Source organism: Eretmochelys imbricata, chromosome 3 (assembly GCF_965152235.1).
Source record: "Eretmochelys imbricata isolate rEreImb1 chromosome 3, rEreImb1.hap1, whole genome shotgun sequence".
Taxonomy (NCBI): Eukaryota; Metazoa; Chordata; order Testudines; family Cheloniidae; genus Eretmochelys; species Eretmochelys imbricata.
In genome coordinates, this window is record NC_135574.1 from 55,416,982 (window position 1) to 55,440,711 (window position 23,730).

General features: G+C 43.1%; 1 protein-coding gene across 5 annotated transcripts in view; it reads right to left on the bottom strand.

Moving 5' to 3' along the window:
* LMBRD1 (LMBR1 domain containing 1) overlaps positions 1-23,730 on the bottom strand; it is a 241,864-nt gene that overhangs the window by 130,022 nt on the left and 88,112 nt on the right. For all 5 annotated transcript variants that reach the window (XM_077812671.1, XM_077812673.1, XM_077812670.1 and 2 more), the window contains exon 7: positions 11,503-11,576. In XM_077812671.1, the coding sequence (XP_077668797.1) occupies positions 11,503-11,576 (74 nt within the window). The remainder of the gene's footprint in view (positions 1-11,502; positions 11,577-23,730) is intronic.

A 23,730-nucleotide genomic window follows, 5' to 3' on the forward strand; every position in this document is an offset into this window, starting at 1 on the left:
GTCCCCCAGCGCCAGCCTGGGGTCCTTGCAACAGGGTGGGGAGGGGTGTAATAGCCCCTCCCCCCCCCCGCAGCACAACCTGGGAAGCAGGAAGGGACCTGAGGGCAGAGCATGGGTGGGGCCACGGAAGGCTGTTTGGGGAGGCACAGCCTCCCCCTGTCTTCAATACCCACTCCCTATCCTTGAATCAGATCAACTCAGCGTAGCTTTACTATATGCCAAATACAGATAGCCAAGTGACAAAATCTGAAACTGAACTGAGTTTTTTGGATCCCTGAGAACTGGAGGATGAAGTGTTCTTGTCTAGTTTTAGGAAGTGTTCTGAATGAGCAGACTGGAGAAGATCTTAGAGGGAACCCCAGCAAGGTTATCCACGATGCAAGGTGGAGGATCTCTGGTTCCGGACACAGAACCCTCCCTTGCTCTTGAGGCATTAGATCTGGAGATAAACGTAGCAGACACAGTGCAGCTGCAAGAGCTCTGGATACCAGTACTGACACGGCCACACTGGGACTATAGTACAACGTTGGCTCTGTTCAGCTGAACTTCATTATGACTAGGTATCATGGGAATGAGACAAAGGGCACAAACAAGATGTTGGCTCCAGTCCCTCAAAAACATCTGAGAACAAATCTTTGTCCAGACATGCTGCAAAACTGGAAATTTAGTGTTTTGATCAGAGACACAAAAAAGTCGGTTACTGGATGGCCTCATCAGGAAAATGGTTCTCTGGCCACAGCTGGCTTTCAAAAGACCCTCATGTTGATCCTGAGACCAACTTCACAAGCAGGTCTGCCTCCATGTTTTTCTCCTCAGCAAAGCAAAGAGCTACTACATGGATTTAATTTGGGATGCACATCCATAGTTTCTTCACTTTCACAGATAGGAGTGCGTGTTCCGAGCTCTCTCAGCTGGCCACGATGTTGTCTGTGAACACCCGTACTACATGATGCTGCAGGACCAAGCAAAAAGACATTGAGGACCCATGGTCCTGCCGTAAGATGCAGTATGTTGATAAGAAATCTAGACTACTAGGAGTTCCAGAGGCCATGTACTTGGTGGCCTAGAGAATGCACACCAACCCAGATTGGAGGCAACGGTGTTGATTGGGATGGTAATGGAGGGAGAGTAAAAGGGCATATCCCTCTGGATGAGAATGTCCCAGTTTTCCCATCAGCAAAGCAGTTGGAGCACTTGAAGAGGGATGGTCAGTCTCGTTTGATTGTGAATGGTCTGTGTGTAGTCATCTGTCACTGTGCTGAAATAGACTGTGATAAAGGTCAGAAGCCATTAGGCCTAACTGCCATAGAAAAAAATGCATGGTCTGTACAGATTTTTTCCAGAGAGTAATCAGGGAGCCCAAAATTTTCAAACCTCTATTCTGGAAGAAAGGCTCTGACCTGAATGCAATCCAGAACCACGCTGATGAAGATGAACCTTTAAGACAGTCGAAGAGTGGATTTCTCCCAGCTGATTAACAGTCCAAAATCTGGAGAAGCTGCACAAGCAACAGATCACTGCAGCGGTCCTTTTGAGAGTTCCTTCACAGAAGCTGGTCATCCAGGTATGTGTAGACATCTGAAGTGTGCGGCAACCAGAGTGAGGCACTTGGTGAAGATTCCGGGAGCCTATTGACTAGCCAAAAGGAAGCAGACTTTGACTGGGTCTTTTGCCCACAAAGAACATAAAGTACTTTGATGCCACATAAAAGCAAGCATCCTTTAAACTGCATACCGATCTCCCTGGGATAACATTTAGTTTACAAGGCCAGAAGGGACCACTGATTATCTAATCTGACCACTTGTATAACAGATGCCATGGAAGGAAGGGACAGTCTCCTAGAGTAAGCATCATGAATTTGACTTCTTATGTACCTATTGAGGTTTTGAATTCCAGGAGGGGTCTGAGACAGTTGCTCTTCTTAGGCATCAGGAAATGAAAGCCTAGCCCTTAGTGCTGCCTTGGAGCATCCTTTATGATTACTTTCTTGAGAAAGGAATCCACTTCTAATAGCATTTTTGAGAGAGAGATCCGAGGAGGAGGATGGTGAGGTGGCCTAGCGCAGAAATGGATAGACTATCCATCGCAGATGGCGTCCAGTACCTAGCCCATGAAAGTAACCATCCACCAAGCACTACAGAAGAAAGAGAGGAGGTCTCACAGTCAGAGTTGAAGGCTAGAAGAAACGACTAGATCTATTCTGACCTCCTACACATTATAGGCCATTAAATTGCACTCAGTTACTGCCATATTCAGTCCAATATTCTAGATTAGAGTGAAGTAATATAGCACTCAGGGGGGTCTAAACTATTGTGTGCCAAGGATAAAGAACAGGATGAGCCAACATGCACCAATGCCTGAGGACCCTGTAGTGGCAGGGAATTGATTTAGTGAGATATATATACCCAGATAATCCTAGCAAGCAGTCTGTATTCCAAATGGCAAAGGAAGGCTAAAAAACCTCAAAGTCCCAGCCAATCTAACCTGGGGAAAATTCCTTCCCGACCCTGAATATGGCAATCAGTTTGATCCTGAGCATGTGAGCAAGACAAAACAGCCAAGCATTGAGAAAAATTCTCCTTACTGCCTCAGAGTTCCAGCTTACCAAATCTGGTGTCCATCTCCAGGCATGACCCTCTTGGATGCTTCAGATGAAGCAGAAAACACAGCATTCACTGGGGCAGGAGGGGGGAAAATTTCTTCCTGGCCCCTATAGGCTGAAGCCCCAAAGCCTGAGATTCAAAAAGAGAGACAGAGGACCAGAAGAGACACCCTGGGCTTCCAAGTCCAGTCACCACAGGCAACCCCGCCATACAACCCCACTTAAATTTATCAAGCTGCATCTTTAAATAATTAGGTTATTTGCCCTCACTACTGCTATTGGGAGGCTGGTTCAGAAGTTTATTCCTTCTTCTAAATTTCAAAAGGGATGAAGAACTGGAATTATGGCACATATCTCGACAGCAGTGTCAAAAAACTGCTATTTGGAAGCAAATGCTGACGTTTGTGTGGATGAGTGGAGAGGAATCCTGCTCCTGTACTGCGGAGATCATTTGCCAGTAGAAAGTTTAGGAGGTGACTAATATCGCCTCTGCACTGCATCCCTTAGTCAGGCAAGGGAGGCTGTCTTTGGAAGTGGAAAGAAATGTAGCAGAACCACCTTTGTGTTGATAAAGATGAGGACGGATAACACTAGGGAGAAGGTAATGGCTCAGATCCTCAGAGATGCTTCTCTATTTTTCACTGTGCGATCACATGATCTCAGCCAGTAGTACCTCCTAAAAGACTCTCCTGTTGCTTTTGTTCTTGTGCTGCTGCCTCAGGACACTAAACTAACCTACAGTATACTGAAAGCTAACTACTTAAAAAGGAAAGATTAAGATAGATGAAGGGAAAGCCAGCTTGAGGACATGAAGGTGAGTTCATTTTACTTTCTGTGGCAGCAGTGAAAAAAACTGAGGGAAGAGGGAGTGACTCCTTTATATTCATTGGCAAAAAAGCTATATTGCAGAGTTCGGGTTGCTTGGTGGTAGGTCATCCCCTTGCAGAATACTGAGTTGAGCAAAAGTCAAATTTCTGAAAACTAAGAAATGCAAACTTAAGGTTGCCCATTGTCATAAATATAAAGGGAAGGGTAAACCCCTTTGAAATCCCTCCTGGCCAGGGGAAAGCTCCTCTCACCTGTAAAGGGTTAAGAAGCTAAAGGTAACCTCGCTGGCACCTGACCAAAATGACCAATGAGGAGACAAGATACTTTCAAAAGCTGGGAGGAGGGAGAGAAACAAAGGGTCTCTCTGTCTGTCTGTCAATATTCTGTCTTGGCCGGGGATAGACCAGGAATGGAGTCTTAGAACTTTTAGTAAGTAATCTAGCTAGGTATGTGTTAGATTATGATTTCTTTAAATGGCTGAGAAAAGAATTGTGCTGAATAGAATAACTATTTCTGTCTGTGTATCTTTTTTGTAACTTAAGGTTTTGCCTAGAGGGGTTCTCTATGTTTTTGAATCTAATTACCCTGTAAGATATCTACCATCCTGATTTTACAGGGGGGATTTCTTCATTTCTATTTACTTCTATTTTTTATTAAAAGTCTTCTTGTAAAAAACTGAATGCTTTTTCATTGTTCTCAGATCCAAGGGTTTGGGTCTGTGGTCACCTATGCAAATTGGTGAGGCTTTTTATCCAACATTTCCCAGGAAAGGGGGGGGGTGCAAGTGTTGGGAGGATTGTTCATTGTTCTTAAGATCCAAGGGTCTGGGTCTGTAGTCACCTAGGCAAATTGGTGAGGCTTTTTACCAAACCTTGTCCAGGAAGTGGGGTGCAGGGTTTTGGGAAGTATTTTGGGGGGAAAGACGCGTCCAAACAGCTCTTCCCCAGTAACCAGTATTAGTTTGGTGGTGGTAGCGGCCAGTCCAAGGACAACGGGTGGAATATTTTGTACCTTGGAGAAGTTTTGACCTAAGCTGGTAAAGATAAGCTTAGGAGGTTTTTCATGCAGGTCCCCACATCTGTACCCTAGAGTTCAGAGTGGGGGAGGAACCTTGACACCCATGCAACCTTAACTCTCCCTTCCTTTAACAATACTCCAATATGCCTCATTAACACGCACACCTTTATTCTGCCAATCCCACAGTTGCTGAAATGTACAAGCTCTTCACTCCCTTTTACAATCCATTCAGTCTCATGCAAAGGTGCTGACTTTATAATGTGCCAGGGGATCCTTGACCCCCACTCCGCCTCTTCCTGCCCCTTTCCACCCTGTTACCAAGCGTGCCCCGCCCTTACTCCTCCCCCTCAGTGCCTCTTGCACACTGCTAGTGCGGTGGGCAGAAGGCGCTGAAGTGGGAGGGGAGGAGTTGATCAGCGGGGCCAGCAGCAGGCGGGAGGTGCTGGGGGAAGGGTGCAGCGCTCATCTGCAAGGCTGCCAGCCGTAGAGCACCCACAGAATCAGAGCCTATGGTCTCACCTACAGACTTCTATCTATTACAATTAAAGGACAAAATGGGGGCCGGGGCGGGGGGGAGATTCGTCCAGGTCACTCTCCCTCTACTCTCTTCAAGCAATGCCTTAACATGCACACACTCACACTGGTCCTTGACACTAAGATTCAGGAGGCTCCAGATCCTGGTGTACAGTCACACAATTAGCCAATTCCCCAGAAAAAATACCACACATGAACAATCAAAAAACTACCTCACAGCCTTGTATAACTCCATCATACTGACAAGATACCATCTCAACCTACACTTTCACTTAACTATCATTAAAGCATTAGAATCCGCTCATCTTACACTTCAGTGCTGACAACATCCTTTGTAACAAGAGCCTTTTGCCCTGATACAGACATAACCTACACATCTCTACACTAAAAAAAGGTAGACATACAGCTCTTCCCCTTGCTCACACAAGAGGATGCAAAACATAGATCTTGTATCCTACTCACAGCTCTGTGACACACCTTTACATCTTAGTGAGCCAAGAACAACCTAGAATCCACACCTGTAGTACCCTGGTCACATGCACTTCCCCCCCCATCAGTTAAGCTTCTGGGATATCAGTTCCAAGCCTCTCAACAGCGTGCCTTTGGAAACAGCACAATAATCTGCCCTAATATCAGGAAGTAGCCACTTGACCCTCCCAAGGCCAGATAAAATACAGATTCTCAACCAGTCCTAGGTTTACCTACTACCTACCTGTCCTCATTGACCCACCATTCTCCCTGTCCAAACCACATGCACCCCCCTGCCCACCTCTGGTTTCTTCCTACTTGATACAACAAAAATTGTGATTAGACTGGCTATTGATTATTGACTAATTGACTATTCTGCTATGTAAGTCCCCCTCCCCCATAAAATAAAAACACCTTATATTTAACAGAATTTGTAGCAAGCAACTTAAGTTACTTACACATACATGCATGCACAAAGGTTTAGACTTAGGTTTAGGTTTAGAAACTTCAGTGGCGGAATGTTCACTGGGGTAATGGCATGACATTCCCTCAAACTACCAACCCAAGCATAAAGTGGCTGCACAGAAACCTTCTCATGGTTTTCTTTATTGGTGCATGCACTCCCAGAGTGCACATCTACAGAGGCAAAGAAGTGAACACATTCTCAGATACCATTCACAGTTTAAATCCCCCAAAGAGCTACTGGGTGCCATGTACTACCTTGGGTAAAAACTGAGATTGAGACCATTTTGGCCTGCATCACAGCAATAGCTGGAGCACTAGCTCTGTGTAGAAAGAAAAGTCACCTAGAAACTTTTTGAGAAACAGATTTTTTTTGCAGGGCTCCTATCTCTGGAATCCCTGGCACAAATGATCCCAAATGTGGGTCACTAACTCTACTTTGCACTCCCAACAAAGCATACCAAATTTCAAGAAAATCTAAAATCTGCATTCTTGCATAGAGCATTTAGAAATGCCTGCAACTATTAGCAGCAAATATCTCCAATGGCTGGTGATGAGACACTAGTTGGGTAGTGCTCTGAGTTACGATAGAAAATTCTTTCCCAGACGTCTGGTTGGAGGGTCTTGCCATATTTGGGACTGGGAAGGAATTTTCCCCTGGGTCAGAGTGGTAGAGACCCTATCGGTTTTTTGCCTTCCTCTGCAGCATGGGTCACGGATCACTTGCAGGTTTAAACTAGTATAAATGGGGGATTCTCTGTAACTTGAAGTCTTTGAATAACTGAAGTCCTCAAATCATGATTTAACCAGGGGTTAGGGGTTTATTACAGTAATGGATGGGTGACGTTCTGTGGCCTGCAACGTACAGAAGGATAAACTAGATGAGCATGATGGTCAATTCTGACCCTAAAAACTATGAGTCTATGTTGTCTTTTATAGAGGAAGGATAGAGGGACAACAGATGGAAAAGAATATGTAGAGGAGCCATCTGTAGCATAGGAGGCCCTGAAAGGTGTGAAGTGGCCTATTCATGTCAATGTGACAAAAATCATAAGAATGGTCATACTGGGTCAGATCAGTGGTCCATTTAGCCCAGTATCTTGTCTCCCAATAGTGGCCGGTGCCAGATGCTTCAGAGGAAAAGAACAGAACAGGGCAATTTATCGAGTGACCTATCACGGTCATCCAGTCTTAACTTCTAGAAGTCAGAGAGGTTTAGAGACACCTAGATCATGGGGTTGCATCCCAGACCATCTTGGCCACAGTCACTGAAAGACCTATCCTCCATGGACTTATTTCTTTTTTGAATCCAGTTATACTTTTAACCTTCACAACATCCCAGCAATGAACTACATAGGTTGACTGAGTTGTATGAAGAATTATTTCTTTTTTTTTTGCTTTGCTTTATTGCCTATTAATTTCATTGAGTGAACCCTGGTTCTTGTGTTATGTCAAGGAGTATAACACTTCCTTATTTACTATCTCCACACCATTATTTTATAGACCTCTAACATATCCTCTCCTCATTCATCTCTTTTCCAAGCTGAGCAGTCCCTAGTCTTTTTAGTCTGTCCTCATATAGAAGTTGTTCCAAACCTCTAATAGCTTTGTTTGGCCTTCTCTGTCCCCTTTCAAATTCTAATACATCTTTTTTTTAAGATTGGGGTGACCAGAACTGCACTTAGTATTCAAGGTGTGGGCATACCATGGATTTATATAGCATAATAATATAATTGTCTATTTCTTTTCCTAAGAGTCTGTTAATGTTCCCAGCTGAATGAGAATACCCCATGGAGACCTGAAACAAAAGCTCTGAGATGTGTTAACTGCTCCATTCATCTCAGTGGGTTTCCATCCCCCTTCTGAGTGCTTTACAGAATGTGATATGCCCTACCCAAAGAGGCAGGATTTCCCCAGATCCTGGCTCACCTGGAGGGCAGGGAGGGAACCTCAGATACTCAGAAAAAAGCAAGCTCCTCCCAGAACACAGCTCACATGAGGCAAGTAGGGAGGGGTTCCAATCTCTGTACATGGGCATGAGCTGGGGGATGACCCTAGTGCACACACACAAGGGGCAATGAAATGGGCTCAGACCCCTATAGGGGTAAGATTCCCCCAGAATGAGCACACACAAAAGGAAGTGAGAACGTGGGGCTAACAGGGGCCCCGACCCCTATTCTCTCTCAGTCCCCTGGCAACTCATCCCCACATCCCTCTTTCCACTGTCCTACCACTCTAAACCCCCAATCTCTCTCCCCTCCCAACCATCACTATGTATCCACCTCATAATCCCCCCATCTTGCTGCAGTGACAAACCTTTCTCCCCTAATCCCGCACTTCTCCTACCACTAATACTCTCCCCACCCAGGAAGTAGTCACCTGTCTATTTCCCCCCAACACACACACCCAACCCCATTACTTAGGTGGGTGCAGGAGGTTGGGTTGCCATGCCCCTTAACTTGAGTCCCCATGCTGTGAGCCTCACCTACCATTCAACCTCTTTATTACCCTTTCCATAAGCCCCCACTCCTCATTTCGCCTGTCATAAATATAAAGGGAAGGGTAAACCCCTTTGAAATCCCTCCTGGCCAGGGGAAAGCTCCTCTCACCTATAAAGGGTTAAGAAGCTAAAGGTAACCTCGCTGGCACCTGACCAAAATGACCAATGAGGAGACAAGATACTTTCAAAAGCTGGGAGGAGGGAGAGAAACAAAGGGTCTCTCTGTCTGTCAATATTCTGTCTTGGCCGGGGATAGACCAGGAATGGAGTCTTAGAACTTTTAGTAAGTAATCTAGCTAGGTATGTGTTAGATTATGATTTCTTTAAATGGCTGAGAAAAGAACTGTGCTGAATAGAATAACTATTTCTGTCTGTGTATCTTTTTTGTAACTTAAGGTTTTGCCTAGAGGGGTTCTCTGTTTTTGAATCTAATTACCCTGTAAGGTATCTACCATCCTGATTTTACAGGGGGGATTTCTTTATTTCTATTTACTTCTATTTCTATTAAAAGTCTTCTTGTAAGAAAACTGAATGCTTTTTCATTGTTCTCAGATCCAAGGGTTTGGGTCTGTGGTCACCTATGCAAATTGGTGAGGCTTTTTATCCAACATTTCCCAGAAAAGGGGGGGGTGCAAGTGTTGGGAGGATTGTTCATTGTTCTTAAGATCCAAGGGGTCTGGGTCTGTAGTCACCTAGGCAAATTGGTGAGGCTTTTTACCAAACCTTGTCCAGGAAGTGGGGTGCAAGGTTTTGGGAAGTATTTTGGGGGGAAAGACGTGTCCAAACAGCTCTTCCCCAGTAACCAGCATTAGTTTGGTGGTGGTAGCGGCCAATCCAAGGACAAAGGGTGGAATATTTTGTACCTTGGGGAAGTTTTGACCTAAGCTGGTAAAGATAAGCTTAGGAGGTTTTTCATGCAGGTCCCCACATCTGTACCCTAGAGTTCAGCGTGGGGGAGGAACCTTGACATCACCCCAAACTGCTTTGCCCCTATTCCCCTACTGCTCTGTTCCCTAATATTTTTTTGGGGGGGTGAGAGTGAGGGTTTGAAGGACTGGAACTTGCCGGGGTCTCTATAGGAAAGATGAGGGACCTCTGGTAAGCTTAAGTATATGTTTAGACCTTTTATTAATACATTTTCTCTAGGGCTTTTGTCCTTAAATAAATGTACTTTGCTCTGTGGAAGCAGCCTTTTTTCCTTTTTCTGCCGGCATCCTGAGGTGTATAGGGCATCCACCACTTTCTGCCATTTATTTAAGTCTTGTAATGGTCTGTTCAGCCTTCTGAGTGTCATGCTGATATATCGGATTTCTTCCTCAAATTGTTTGTGTAGTGTTTCTCTAAGACAGTGGTTCTCAACCAGGGGTCCATTTACCCCGGGAGTACGCAGAGGTCTTCCAGGAGGTACATCAACTCATCTAGATATTTTCCTAGTTTTACAGCAGGCGGAAAAAGCACTAGCAAAGTCAGTAAAAACTACAATTTCATACAGACAATGGCTTGTTTATACTGCTTAAATACTATCCACTGAAATGTAAGTACAATGTTTATATTCCTGCGAAAGTAAGCAATTTTTCAGTAATAGTGTGCTGCAACATTTTTGTATTTTTATGTCTGATTTTGTAAAAAAGTAGTTTTTACGTGAGATTAAACTTGGGGGTTAACAAGACAAATCAGATTCCTGAAAGGGGTACAGTAGTCTAGAAAGGTTGAGAGCCACTGCTCTAGGCCACTCACTTTGTCTCTTCACATATTATAAACTTGCCATTGAAGTTGGAAGATGCCACCAACACAAGTGTGTCCTAAATATGTCCATTGTTGTCCTCTTACTATGTTTGATGCTTTAGATTGGCTTGTTCTACTTAGAATTTCTGATGTTGCAAGCAATTATTTCCAATGAACTCTGAAGATCTTCTGCAGACATTTACTTTGGAAGAAGGAGTTTATCTCATCAATTTCTGTTGTAGATTTCCATGATGCTGCTCTGGTGGTCTTGCCACTGGTAAACAAACAGGCCAGGTCCACACTAAAAAGTTTGACGTAGCTGGGTCAACCTCTCAGGGATGTGAAAAACCCATACCACTGAGCAATGTAGTTAAGGCAACCTGCTCCTCCCTGTAGTAAGGCAGTGCTAGATCAATCTAAGAAAACTCTTCCATCAACCTAGCTACTGTCTCTCAGGGAGGTGGATTAACTACAGCAACAGGAGAACCCTCCCTGTAATGAGTGTCTTCACTGAAGTGCTACAGAAGTGCAGCTGCAGCATTTCTCCTGTAGACATAGCCTCAGTGTGGGTGGGGAAAAAAAACTTCAGGAGCTAAGCTAGCTCACAGGGTTCCAAAGCGAAAAGAATCATGGGAGCAAACCCAGTTGAGCCAGTTATGTTAATACAGCTAGTTACCAGGGAGCTGCAGCCCAGAAATCCAGTCCCTGATCAGATGAATTGCTTGGAAAAGGCAAAGCATTGGGCCGCTGTGTTCTGTTTTATATCCTTAGACCCATGTGTTTAGAGGACACAAGTCCAGGCATGTCTGGTGAGCATTACTGAGTCCCCAGGCAAGACTGAGCAATTCCCCTGATGTGGCCTTGTGCAAGTTAGTCATTGCATTGTAGCTTCCTTGCTGGACAATGGCTATTCGACACCCATCCGGGTGTGTGTTACTTTCCTTGCTGTTTTCTCTGGGGAGCTAATATTTGGCTGATTCCCCAACTTACAGCATGTTTTAGTGACAATCATACAACACAGTCTCATAACTTCATATGCATTAATGATATACATATTTAGATAGAACAATGACTTTCAGCAGATCATAACCTTTCTCCTTTATACGCAATATCTCAATTTTATATAAGTAAGGAATAATGGGGATTACAGGGTCCTCCCCCAAGGTATAGAATGTCACAGCTACAGGGTAGAGGAACTTGACAACAAGCAGAACCTTTTATTATGCCTTAGTGTCTTCCAGCTTTGCCTTCAATATGAAAGTATTTCGACCTAAGACTAATTTTTTTATGAGAATTGCAAGTCAATATCAACAAAATAGCAATACAAGGCAGCATTAAAGGTGTGTGTAGGGGGATAGAGACTTACTGTGTACGTGACAGCTGCCAACATTCCAATCAAGGTCAAGGAGCTAATGGAAAATGATAGGGCAGCCAAACCATCTGTAATATAGAAGTGGAGAAAAGCCTAATGAAAAAATTATATATAAATGCAAGACATGCCCCAGAATGGAGAGTAGATTGTTTTCCTGAAGTTAAAAAAAAATATTCACCCTTAGTTAAATTAGATTGGCTAACATTTTAAATCAACCACAACAATTAGTTAAAACAGAATTATGATGTTAGTTTTTTAATTACATTCCAATCCAAGTAAAGCATATGAAAGAAGTCATAATAATCCTAAAACATGGGATAAAACAAGACAATTTGAAAATTTAACAAATGAGTGATTAAGTCTGGCATTATTGGCAGAGGGGAAATGGGGGTTGACATGTAAATAGACTATAAAAAGTTTAATATAGCTGGGAGATTAAACTGTGATGTCCTTTAAAGATTAACAAGTTGTGCTTGATACCCTAGACAGGGGAAGCCAGTGAGGGATACAAAGAGGGGCGATGTGTTCAAAATGATCTATATAGCATGATTTTTTTAGTGGATAAGACAAGACTGCATTTATCTAGGCTGGAGAAAACTATATAAATTTGAGTTAATTTGAGATAGTTAGAAAACATCTTGATATTTTTGATTAAGAAATTTATATTCTTATGGGAAAGACTAATGTGTCATTTTCTTTTAAAATACATACCAATTGGGACTCTAGCAACCATGTACATCAGATAAGAGCTATTCAATAAACCCATGCCCATAGTCCTAACCATTACATTCTTATTTTCAATTCCTACCACAATTTTGAACAGGACCCAGAACAAACAGAATTCTCACTTTTTCTTCAGTGACAAGCAGCAGTCATTTTACTTGAACATGTCCCTTCAAAAACTTTAAGCAATCGACATATTTGAGACCCAACATTACATCTGCCATATAAAAACCATATTTTTCCAGTAAAATGTAAAAAAAAAAAAATGCACCAGTGAGAAAAGTGTGTCTGATGCCACAGTCTCCAGAAGTAGTTAGTTTTTCATCAGTTACCTTCAAACACACTTCTGAATGGCATACTCAGTAACAACATTATTTTCGCTTTATTACCAGCACTATGTAGATGAGCTCAGATGGCCATCATCATCTATGCTTAGATATTCTCATTCTACATGTAGGGTTGTGGGGAAAAAACCCTGCAATTCTGTATTCCTTCCTATGAAAAACAGGATTTCTATTTCATAAGTATTGTAGTTACCTTCTCTTGCATAGCAGTCTCGTGATTATTTTTCTTTTTGGATTTATTGTTTATACATAAACCCATTACATTAATTCCACAAAAGAACAAATTGGTCTAGATGTGCTAAACTATAAGGTTCTAAAGAGAACATAACATACCCACAAAGTACTTGCTGAAACAAAATATAGGTACAGGTATCCTATTTTAATATCCATCAAGATCAGGTACAGTTTAATGGTCTTCCAATCCTGAGCGATAGAACATTAGTAAAAATATTAATGAATGCCCAAAAAGCGGATAGCTGACCAGAAACACATATGGCAAAAGCAAAGAAAAACTGCTGAAGTACATCTGGAACAGTGGGTGGAAGGGGGAGCGGAGACCTAATAAAAGCCAATGCCCTCTTGACCTAGAATTATGCAGGGGATTCTCCTATTCTGGGGGCACCATGTGGCTCCACCTGCTCCTGAGCCATCTGAACTGAGGGACCAAAGAAGTTATTGGAGAAGCCAGACAGAAACTGAGCCAGCTGGAGCACACAAAAATAGCTTAAAGCAGGAGCCTGCAGACTCAGATGATGATCCAACTAGTTTTTGAAAGCGTCTATTCTGGGCATCTTCCCCTCTGATGATTGCTTATTTGCTCCCTCAGTCTCTTTACTTCAACCTGACTCCACCTCACCTCTGTGCTCCTCTCTTTACATTCACCTTTCCCTCCCTTACTCTCTCTTTTAATGTCCCCCTACCTTTCTTTTCTCTTTTGAACTAATCCCCTACCAACAAAACTCCAAAGAAAAGCCAACAAAAAAGTTACATAACTAACAGTGGGGTGGGAGGAGGTATTGTTTCATGGTCTCTGTGTGTATATAATGTCTTCTGTAGTTTCCACGGTATGCATCCAATGAAGTGAGCTGTAGCTCACGAAAGCTCATGCTCAAATAAATTGGTTAGTCTCTAAGGTGCCACAAGTACTCCTTTTCTTTTTGCGAATACAGACTAACATGGCTGTTACTCTGAAACATAACTAACAGTGTTTGCAAGCCACCATATTGTTCAAGTATCAGAGGGGTAGCCGTGTTAGTCTGTATCCACAAAAACGAGGAGTGCGGTGGCACTTTAAAGACTGAGATTTATTTGGGCTTAAGATTTTGTGGGTAAAAAGAAGAAATGGGTTTTTTACCCACGAAAGCTTATGCCCAAATAAATCTGTTAGTCTTTAAAGTGCCACCGGACTCCTCGTAGTTTGTGTGTTCATATTGTTCAGTTCCTTATAGGTTCAATCCCTTCACTCCCACCCTTTATCTTGTGATGCCCGTGTAGCAGCTGTGACTGAAATTCTTTCCATTTGTACCTGGGAAGGAGTGTGACCTTCCTGATGTAGATTTGGCTACAGTTATCCACATCTTCCAGCTCAAGATGAGACTAGTGTATGGAAGTAGGTGGGGCTATACCTTGAGAGCACCCAGAAGCTAAAGTTTTAATAAAGCAGCAGCCACAGTCTGCACTAAATTGCAAGTCATATAGATGGCATGTTACTGTTAATCCACCATTCCTTATTGTGGAGTATCAGCCTCTAGAATCAGGGGTGGGCAAAAGTTTTGGCCTGAGGGCCACATCTGGGAACAAACTGTATGGCGGGCCATGAATACTCACAAAATTGGTGTCGGGATGTGGGTGGGGGTGAGGGCTCTGGGGAGGGGCCAGAAATGAGGAGTTCAGGGTGCAGGAGGGGGCTTTGGGCTGGGGCAGGGGAGTGGGGTGAGGGAGGAGGCTCCAGTCTGGGGGTGCGGGCTCTGGGGTGGGTATGAGGGGTTCGGGGTGCAGGAGGAGGATCAGGGCTGGGTTCGAGGCTACAGAGACCAGGAGGGGGATCAGGGCTGGGACATGGGGAGAGGCTCAGGGGTGCAGGCTCCGAGTGGTGTTTACCTCAAGCGACTCCCAGAAGGAGCGGCATGTCCCTTCTCTGGCTTCTACATGGAGGCGCGGCCAGGCAGCTCTGCATTTGCCCTGTCCTCAAGCACTGCTCCTACAGCCCCAGGTGGAGGGCTGGAGGGGGTCATTGGAGGTGGGCTGTAGGAGCCGGAGCAGAGCCACGCAGCTGCTTCTGGGAACTGCGTGGAGCGGCCCCCCCGACTTGGTGACCCAGCTAGAGTGCCGGAGCGGGGCAAGCCCCAGAGGAGCTCAAGGGACAGCTTAAAATGGCAGTTTGCCCACCCCTGCTCTAGATGGAGCTGAAAGTATTGGTTTTAAATTGGAGAGACTTAAGGTGTTTTAAGAACCTGGTTTTCTGACAAAATTGCCTCTTTCACCATGCCCACCTCAGTTACTATCAGATGACATACTTTCTCAAAGATGGCAGCCCTATATTTTAAAAGGAAGAGCGGTTTCTGTGACAGACTGTTATTCAGGAAGGTTCTTGAGCTTTGGATTTCTTCTTCCCTTCTAGGTCCTTTGAAGCCAAAAGTATTTTCTAGGCATGTTGAAAAGCACATCTTTCTTTCAGATATTTGGAGAGGGGATGCACTAACTAGTACAGTGGAAAAAAGCTGGGTTATTTTGTGGGCAAATATTACATAGATTTTGTTGATTTGTAATGTGTATTTTTAGTTTTTGTAAGTGTGGTCAATGTCTATTGTAAGAATTTTGGATTATGTCTCTGCTCTTACAATGCTATGATGACTGCTTTCAACTCAGTTATTTACATTAATTAAACCTTTCAAGGTAGACTGAGCAAGCAAGTTATTTAAAGTTGATAACAAAAGAAAATATTCTGGGTAGGGGAGATTTAAAACAGGATGTACATTTATGGTAAAATCCCACTAAAGAAAATAGGCATTTTTAAAACTGATTGAACAGGACCTTGTATAGAAGAGAAATATGCTGCATTTTTCTAAACAAATAGTGCACTTTATATGGATGTTATTTTTCCGAGTGTAGGATCATTCAGTGTCAAGTCAACCAGCAATACTACAATTACTATCAAAACTGCTTTCCAGCGTCTCATTCTTATTTATGTGGTATGTCAGAGTTACATGAAATTTGAAGTGTTCCATTTTAGTTAAACAAGGATAGTTTCTGGGGTTTTTTTTAGTTAAATGATACTAGTAACAATTACACAATTAAAACACTCTGTACTAGTTCAGCTGCATCTATTGTCAGCAACAGGAAATTTTCCTAGTGTAAAACAAACTAAGTATAAAATTGTACATACCCAAAATCTTCAAGCCATTTTTATGGATCCCCTTCAACAAAAACACATTGTCTGTTTGTAATTCCCTATCACTCAGATTTGAAAACACCCAGCATATTAGAATGACGATTGACGCATTTCATTTCAGTATAATGTAAATCCTAAAATAAGTTACACGTCAGAACTGCTAGTAGCACTTTTAGAACTCCATGTTCCTTGGTTTGCAAGCTATCATTCTAACACTTGTGTTTTGACAGAAAGCAATCATCTGTAACTTAACAGAAAAATTCCATTAAAAGAGTTGAAATTCCCTTGAACGTTTGGAGATTTCTTTGATGCAATACTGACAGTTTAAAAACAGTTCTACTCTGAAGAGACTGTAAAAATGACACCTTCTTACTGAACATACACACTCACCTTCATCCATGCTGTACATAGAACCAACCATCCTTTCTTTATTGACCAAGGACCAAATTTTGCCTTGACTTAGGTCATACAGAAACCCTTTGAATAAAGAAGTTTTTACTCTTATTAGCACTACAAAGCAAATATAGCTGTAGGAGAATGATCTGGATTCTATTCTGGCCTGGCTTTTAGTCAATACAATGATTACAACCAGAATCTTTACAGGTGAGGATGCATAAAGCCATGAAAAAAGTTGGACTTCCAGGTTGTACACTGAATTTGCAGGCCTAGCAGTTAAAAAAACCTTACTACTTGTAAACATATCAGATATGGGGAGTGACGTAGCACTCCATATGTTTTATGGAAATATGCTTATGAATATGACATAACTAGAATAAGCTTTAAGCTAAATACTCCTTGTATGGTGGCATTAGAAAGCTTGTAATCTACTAAGTTGTGTTCATCCTATTTGTTTGCATGTATTATTTCTATATCTGGGGTTAGGAGAATAAGATATGAACTTGTATCACTGATGTAAACATATTAAATGGAGGCCATTAAGGGTGCTCCAGAAACAATCAGTTGTAAATGGCCATAGTTACTTGAAAGCCTTCCGGTGTACGTGTGGGCCAGCCCATGGGGAATGGAAACTAGCGGTCTTACAGTAACATGTGACCATGTCACCCAATAACGAAATCCATCCTAAATCTGGTACTTTTCCAGTTAGAAATAGGGATGGGGAACCAGAGAAAAGATTCCCGCCTTTTGCCAAAGCTATAAAAAGGGGTTGGAGCAGGACAAAGGGGCTGCCAGTCATGAGAAAACCCCTTACCATCTGAGATGTCTGCAGGAACTAACAAGGACTGTACCAGAGGAAAGGATTGGGCCCAGAGTAGGAATAAATCTAGTCTGTCAAAGAAGCTTACTGGAACATCTGAGGGTGAGATATTACCTGTCAGTTTCTTAATGTACTAGGCTTAGACCGGCATGTTTTTGCTTTGTGACTGACTTTGTTCTGTTATTACTTACTTAAATCCTACTTTTGTATTTAATAAAATCACTTATGTTTATTAATAAACCCAGAGTAAGTGATTAATACCTGGGGGAGCAAACAGCTGTGCATCTGTGTGTGTGTGTGTGTGTGTGTGTGTGTGTGTGTGTGTGTGTGTGTGTGTGTGTGTGTGTGTGTGTGTGTGTGTGTGTGTGTGTGTGTGTGTGTGTGAGAGAGAGAGAGAGAGAGAGGACAATTTATGACTTTACCCTGTATAAGCTTTATACAGAGTACAACAAATTTATTTGGGGTTTGGATCCCATTGGGAACTGAGTGTCTAGAGACAAGTAACCTGCTGAGCTGTTTTCAGATAAGTCTGCAGCTTTGGGGGCATGCACCAGACCCTGGGTCTGTGTTGCAGCAGGCTAGCAGGTCTGGCTCAACGAGACAGGGTTCTGGAAGTCCCAAGCTGGCAGGGAAAACAGGCTCAGACGTAATTTCAGCACATCAGGTGACAGTCCCAAGCGGGTCTCTATGACTGAACCCATCACATGGGGTATAAGTGCATACATCATAGAGTCATGGGACTGGAAGGGACCTCGAGAGGTCATCTAGTCCAGTCCCCTGCACTCAAGGCAGGATTAAGTATTATCTAGACCAGTGGCTCTCAAACTTTAGTAACCCACGGATGCCCATTTTGATTTAAAATTTTGCCACAGAGCCCCAAACCCCCAGCTTATCCCCAGGCCTGCCACACCCCACCCCTTTCCCCAAGGTCCACCCCACCTCTTCCCACCCCTCCTTTTTCCCCCGCCCCCGCGCGCTTCCCTCCCAGCGCCTCCTGCATGCTGGGGAATAGCTGCTCCCCAGCGTGCAGGAGGCGCTGGAAGGCAGGAGAAGGAGGTGATCAGCAGGGCCTGCTGCCACCCTGGAGTTCCCTCACAGACCCAAGTTTGAGAAACTCTGATCTAAACCATTCCTGACAGGTGTTTGTCTAACCTGCTCTTAAAAATCTCCAATGATGGAGATTCCACAACCTCCCTAGGCAATTTATTCCAGTTCTTAACCACCCTGACAGTTAGGAAGTTTTTCCTAATGTCCAACCTAAATCTCCTTCACTGCAATTTAAGCCCATTGCTTCTTGTCCTATCCTCAGAGGTTAAGAACAATTTTTTTCCCTCCTCCTTGTAACAACCTTTTATGTACTTGTAAACTGTTATGTCCCCTCTCACACTTTTCTTTTTCAGACTAAACAAACCCATTGTTTTCCAATGTTCCCTCAAAGGTCATGTTTTCTAGACCTTTAATCATTTTTGTTGTTCTTCTCTGGACTTTCTCCAATTTGTCCACATCTTCCCTGAAATGTGGTGCCCAGAACTGGACACAATACTCCAGTTGAGGCCTAATCAGTGTGGAGTAGAGCAGAAGAATTACTTCTCATGTCTTGCTTGCAACACTCCTCCTAATACATCCGAGAATGATGTTTACTTTTTTTGCAACAGTGTTACACTGTTGACTCATATTTAGCTTTAGTCAACTATGAGCCCCAGATCATATTGACCCCCAAGTGCTTTTTGAAAACAGGGAACAAACTCACTTTTGAAAGTTTTACCCACAATCTGAAAATCAGAGTAAAATATAGAACTTCGATGCCAATTTTATAGTCATTTTTCAGAATATAAGAGCACTTAAAAGTGAAGCAAGATGTCCTGACCAGTCCACATTCAAAATCTGGTCATCCCATAGTAAAAGCATAACCCCTTCACCATTACAATATACGAGATCAATAATTTAGCAATTAAACAATTCTAACTCTAATTATCTGTTAAAGCAAAAATAAGTTATCTAACTTTCAGACAGATGAAAATTGTTTCTTTAGTAATATTAATATTTTAACAAGTGAAAATTTGCTTTCAAGATTGTGATACTACCAGCCCCACCCCATATTCTTCACAGAGATACTGTTATAATTATGGCACAACTATGACGTATTTTATGCAAGATAAGGCATGTGAGATACTGTAAAGGTTATGATTTACTAAATGATAATCCTATTTGTAAGCATCTGTCATTTTTGTATCTGAAGTTAAGAATATGGTTTATGCATCTATTAAAAATGTGTTTACACCTGGGGAACACCCACTAGACAGAACGCAATCAGTCTAGATGGCTTGCTGGGAAGGGCCATTAGGGAGAACAATAGGTCTTAGAAGATGCTAATCTCCTACCAAAAAGCATTCCTGGGGATGCTGCAAACAGCCTCTGAGTTAGAGCTGCAGGGACATGTGACCAAGTCACCTGGTACTGGATTTCATGATACTAGTGTTTTTCCGTTGACAGAGGGTAGGAATCAAACTGGGAGACAAAAGATTCCCGCCATATGCAAAAACTATTAAAGGCAGGGGAGTGACATCATCGTGGTTCATTCTTCATTGACTCCCTGTCCAAGAAGGACGACTGCTGGAAACACCTGAAAACAAAGACTGACTAGGGGAGAAGGGTTGACCCCAGGCTAGAGGGTTGCTTGGCCGGTGAAAGGAATATCTGAAGTTAAGCTGCAAGCAAGAGCAGAGATTCTTGAAGGCAAGCTGCAATCTGCCTAAAACAAGGTTTAGGGTGAGAGTTTGCTACTTATAACCAATTTCTTTAGTATATTAAGCTTAGATTGTATGTTTGTTTTATTTGCTAGGTAATCTGCTTTGATCTGTTTGCTATGTTTTCTTATTGGCATTTCCTGACAGTCAATGGAAGATGTCTTTTGAAAGATGTCAATTGTCCTACAGCACAGGGAAATCGAATTTTTTTGGGTGGCTTTGCCTTTCAGATAGAGGGTTCATATTTTTGACTTTCAACGACTTCTGTTATTTCATGCTTGCATATGCAAAGACATACTTTACTGCTCACATGAACCTTGGAAGGGCTCCTCTTCTTGAAGTTTTATTTAAAAGTTGTGCTACAGTTTTTAATGGTTTGAAGAAATCCTCATGCAAGATTAATCTGACAAAGGCTTATCTAGACAACCTGCACCGGGGCAACTTAAATAAATAAATAAATGAATGAATAAAATCAATCTAGTTACATTGGAGCAACCTCCTGGTATAGTACACCAATGGAAATATTCACATAACCTTGGATACTGCCAGGCTAACATTTAATACTGAGAAGATTCAACATTTAAATTTCACCCAGAGATTTTTTCCTCAAGATCATAAAGTTAAAGACTGTAAGGGCCATGAACCATCTACATTTAAACATGAAACTATTTTATTTTATTTAAACTAACATTAATTGGAATTTATTTTAAATAAAGCTATTTCACTCAGATACAACTCTACCCCAATAAATAAATTTAATAACCATATCTCCCTTCTGGTCTTGGATCAGGAGCCAAAAAAACATTAAACAAACCTATCCAGTTAGATACGTTCTCTGCAGCTGTCCACCTCAAGTTGAATGTTGCCATGGGCGCAGATGAGCTTGGAGCTGAACTTTATCTATCAATCATGGTACTCATTCTGATGCTGAAGGAGTCATGTGTCTGAAAACCACCCACCCAAGACAAACTACAAAAATGAAATCTCTTCCTTCCCAGCCAGCAAGCAGGGCCCTATTAAAAGATGGGCCTATGGAACTCAGGTCCCCCAGAAAACTAAGGGCTCCATAATTATGACTGCAGATATTTCTTCCTTTTTTTATTTAAAGGCTCAAAACAAATATGTATTCTGTATACATTTCTGCAAGAGCAAAAAATACAGTTCACAATTTTACATTTTTATTTACTAACATTTGATACCACATCCTCCTTATAAGATGGTGTGATGAGGTGGGAGTGGCCTCCCACTGAGCCAGAGGGGAAGGAACCGTGTTCTGAACCCTGGAGGATAGAGCCAGGCCACGTTCACCCCTCCACCAGAAATCAGGGGGAGGAACAGGAAGTATAAAGGATGGATCAAGGAAATCAGTTGGGCTGCAGCTGCCAAAGAAGACAGACGCCTCCTGCCCACTCCTGAGTTGGGAGACTGCAGCGGACCCTCACTGAGCTGAGGACTGGCTAGAACTGCCTGCTGACCAAGGCACTGAGGTGTCGCTGGGACTGCCACCAGCTACCTAGCTTAAGGAGTCGGAGGACACCCCAGAGATGCAAGTACACCACGAGGGGAGGCCAGGAAGTGGTCAAGTGGCAGCCAACCCGAGTCTGGCTGCGTTTCTGCCAGAGACACAGTCAGCATCTTGTAGATGGATTCTCTACTGACCCACTGGCGGAACAGTCCGCCACTGTTAGGGCCCTGGGCTGGGATGCAATGGAATCGGGAGGGCCCATGTCCCCCTATCCCCTGCCACCCCACCCCTGGGGTGGCAGTCCCCCACTCTAGGCCAATAAGTTTGTATTTGCCAGCCATCCAGAGCTAGGATGCCCAACCTTTTTTTTTTTTTTTTGGGGGGGGGGCTCAGCCCTGAATAAAGGCCCAAGCCACAGACCCCTTATTGTCCCGCCCAGACTGAGGGCCCAGGCCCACAAATGTTTGCTACTCTGCACTGACTGCAGGCTAGAGACCTTAACTGACTGCTGCTCTGCCAGGCCAGAGCCACAGGCTGTGTATTCCCCTGCTAATTCCTTAACTGTGGGCCACGCACAGTGATGTAGTGAGGTGGAGTGGCCTCCCACCGACCCAAAAGAGCAGGGACCACCGCTAACCCACTACAAGTGGTTTGAGTGTTCTTGACACATCTATTTTAGACATACAAGAATGCATTTGAACTGCAACATGAATATTTAAATTAACATCCATACCATCACATACTTGCTTGCATTGGTATTGAAAAATGTATTCTAACTATACTAACCTATACTTCTGATATGCTAATTTACAAATCATGGTTTCATACACCAACCATTGTTTAAAAGAAGCAGCTTTATTAGAAAAAAATCTGAAGTTTAATCAGTCTGTTTTAAATCCAGAAAAGCCCCTAAAAAGAGAGTTGTGAAATGGCTCTGCTGGGGGGGGGGGGGGGGGAGGAGAGGAGTGGTGTGAAGAGGAAGAGGAAGAGGAGGAGGACCAGGAACAATGCAGTCTGACTGGAGCTGGCGATGTTGAAAATTTGAAAGCAGGAGGAAAGGCCATAGAGATACAGCAGTGTGTTGCTGCTTTCAAAGCTATGCAAAAAGAGATATCTACCACTGACCAAGTTTCTACAGATTTTGCACTGGGGCGAAAGCTAGATGAAAACAACAGGCAGAATTGGGTTCCTAAAGGTTTGGCTGTGTCATAAATATAAAGGGAAGGGTAAACACCTTTAAAATCCCTCCTGGCCAGAGGAAAAACCCTTTCACCTGTAAAGGTTTAAGAAGCAAGGATAACCTCACTGGCACCTGACCAAAATGACCAATGAGGAGACAACATAGTTTCAAAAGCTGGGGGGAGAGAGAAACATCTCTCTCTCTCTCTGTTTGTGTGATGCTTTTGCTGGGGACAGAACAGGAATGGAATCTTAGAACTTAGTAAGTAATCTAGCTAGATATGTTTCAGAGTAACAGCCGTGTTAGTCTGTATTCGCAAAAAGAAAAGGAGTACTTGTGGCACCTTAGAGACTAACCAATTTATTTGAGCATGAGCTTTCGTGAGCTACAGCTCACTTGATCGGATGCATACCGTGGAAACTGCAGCAGACTTTATATACACACAGAGAATATGAAACAATACCTCCTCCCACCCCACTGTCCTGCTGGTAATAGCTTATCTAAAGTGATCATCAGGTTGGGCCATTTCCAGCACAAATCCAGGTTGATATGCGTTCGGTTCTGTCAAGGTTCCTCCCCCACTCTGAACTCTAGGGTACAGATGTGGGGACCTGCATGAAAAACCTCCTAAGCCTATCTTTACCAGCTTAGGTCAAAACTTCCCCAAGGTACAAAATATTCCACCCGTTGTCCTTGGACTGGCCGCTACCACCACCAAACTAATACTGGTTACTGGGGAAGAGCTGTTTGGACGCGTCTTTCCCCCCAAAATACTTCCCAAAACCCTGCACCCCACTTCCTGGACAAGGTTTGGTAAAAAGCCTCACCAATTTGCCTAGGTGACTACAGACCCAGACCCTTGGATCTTAAGAACAATGAACAATCCTCCCAACACTTGCACCCCCCCTTTCCTGGGAAATGTTGGATAAAAAGCCTCACCAATTTGCATAGGTGACCACAGACCCAAACCCTTGGATCTGAGAACAATGAAAAAGCATTCAGTTTCTTAGAAGAAGACTTTTAATAAAAAATAGAAGTAAATAGAAATAAAGAAATCCCCCCTGTAAAATCAGGATGGTAGATATCTTACAGGGTAATTAGATTCAAAAACATAGAGAACCCCTCTAGGCAAAACCTTAAGTTACAAAAAAGATAC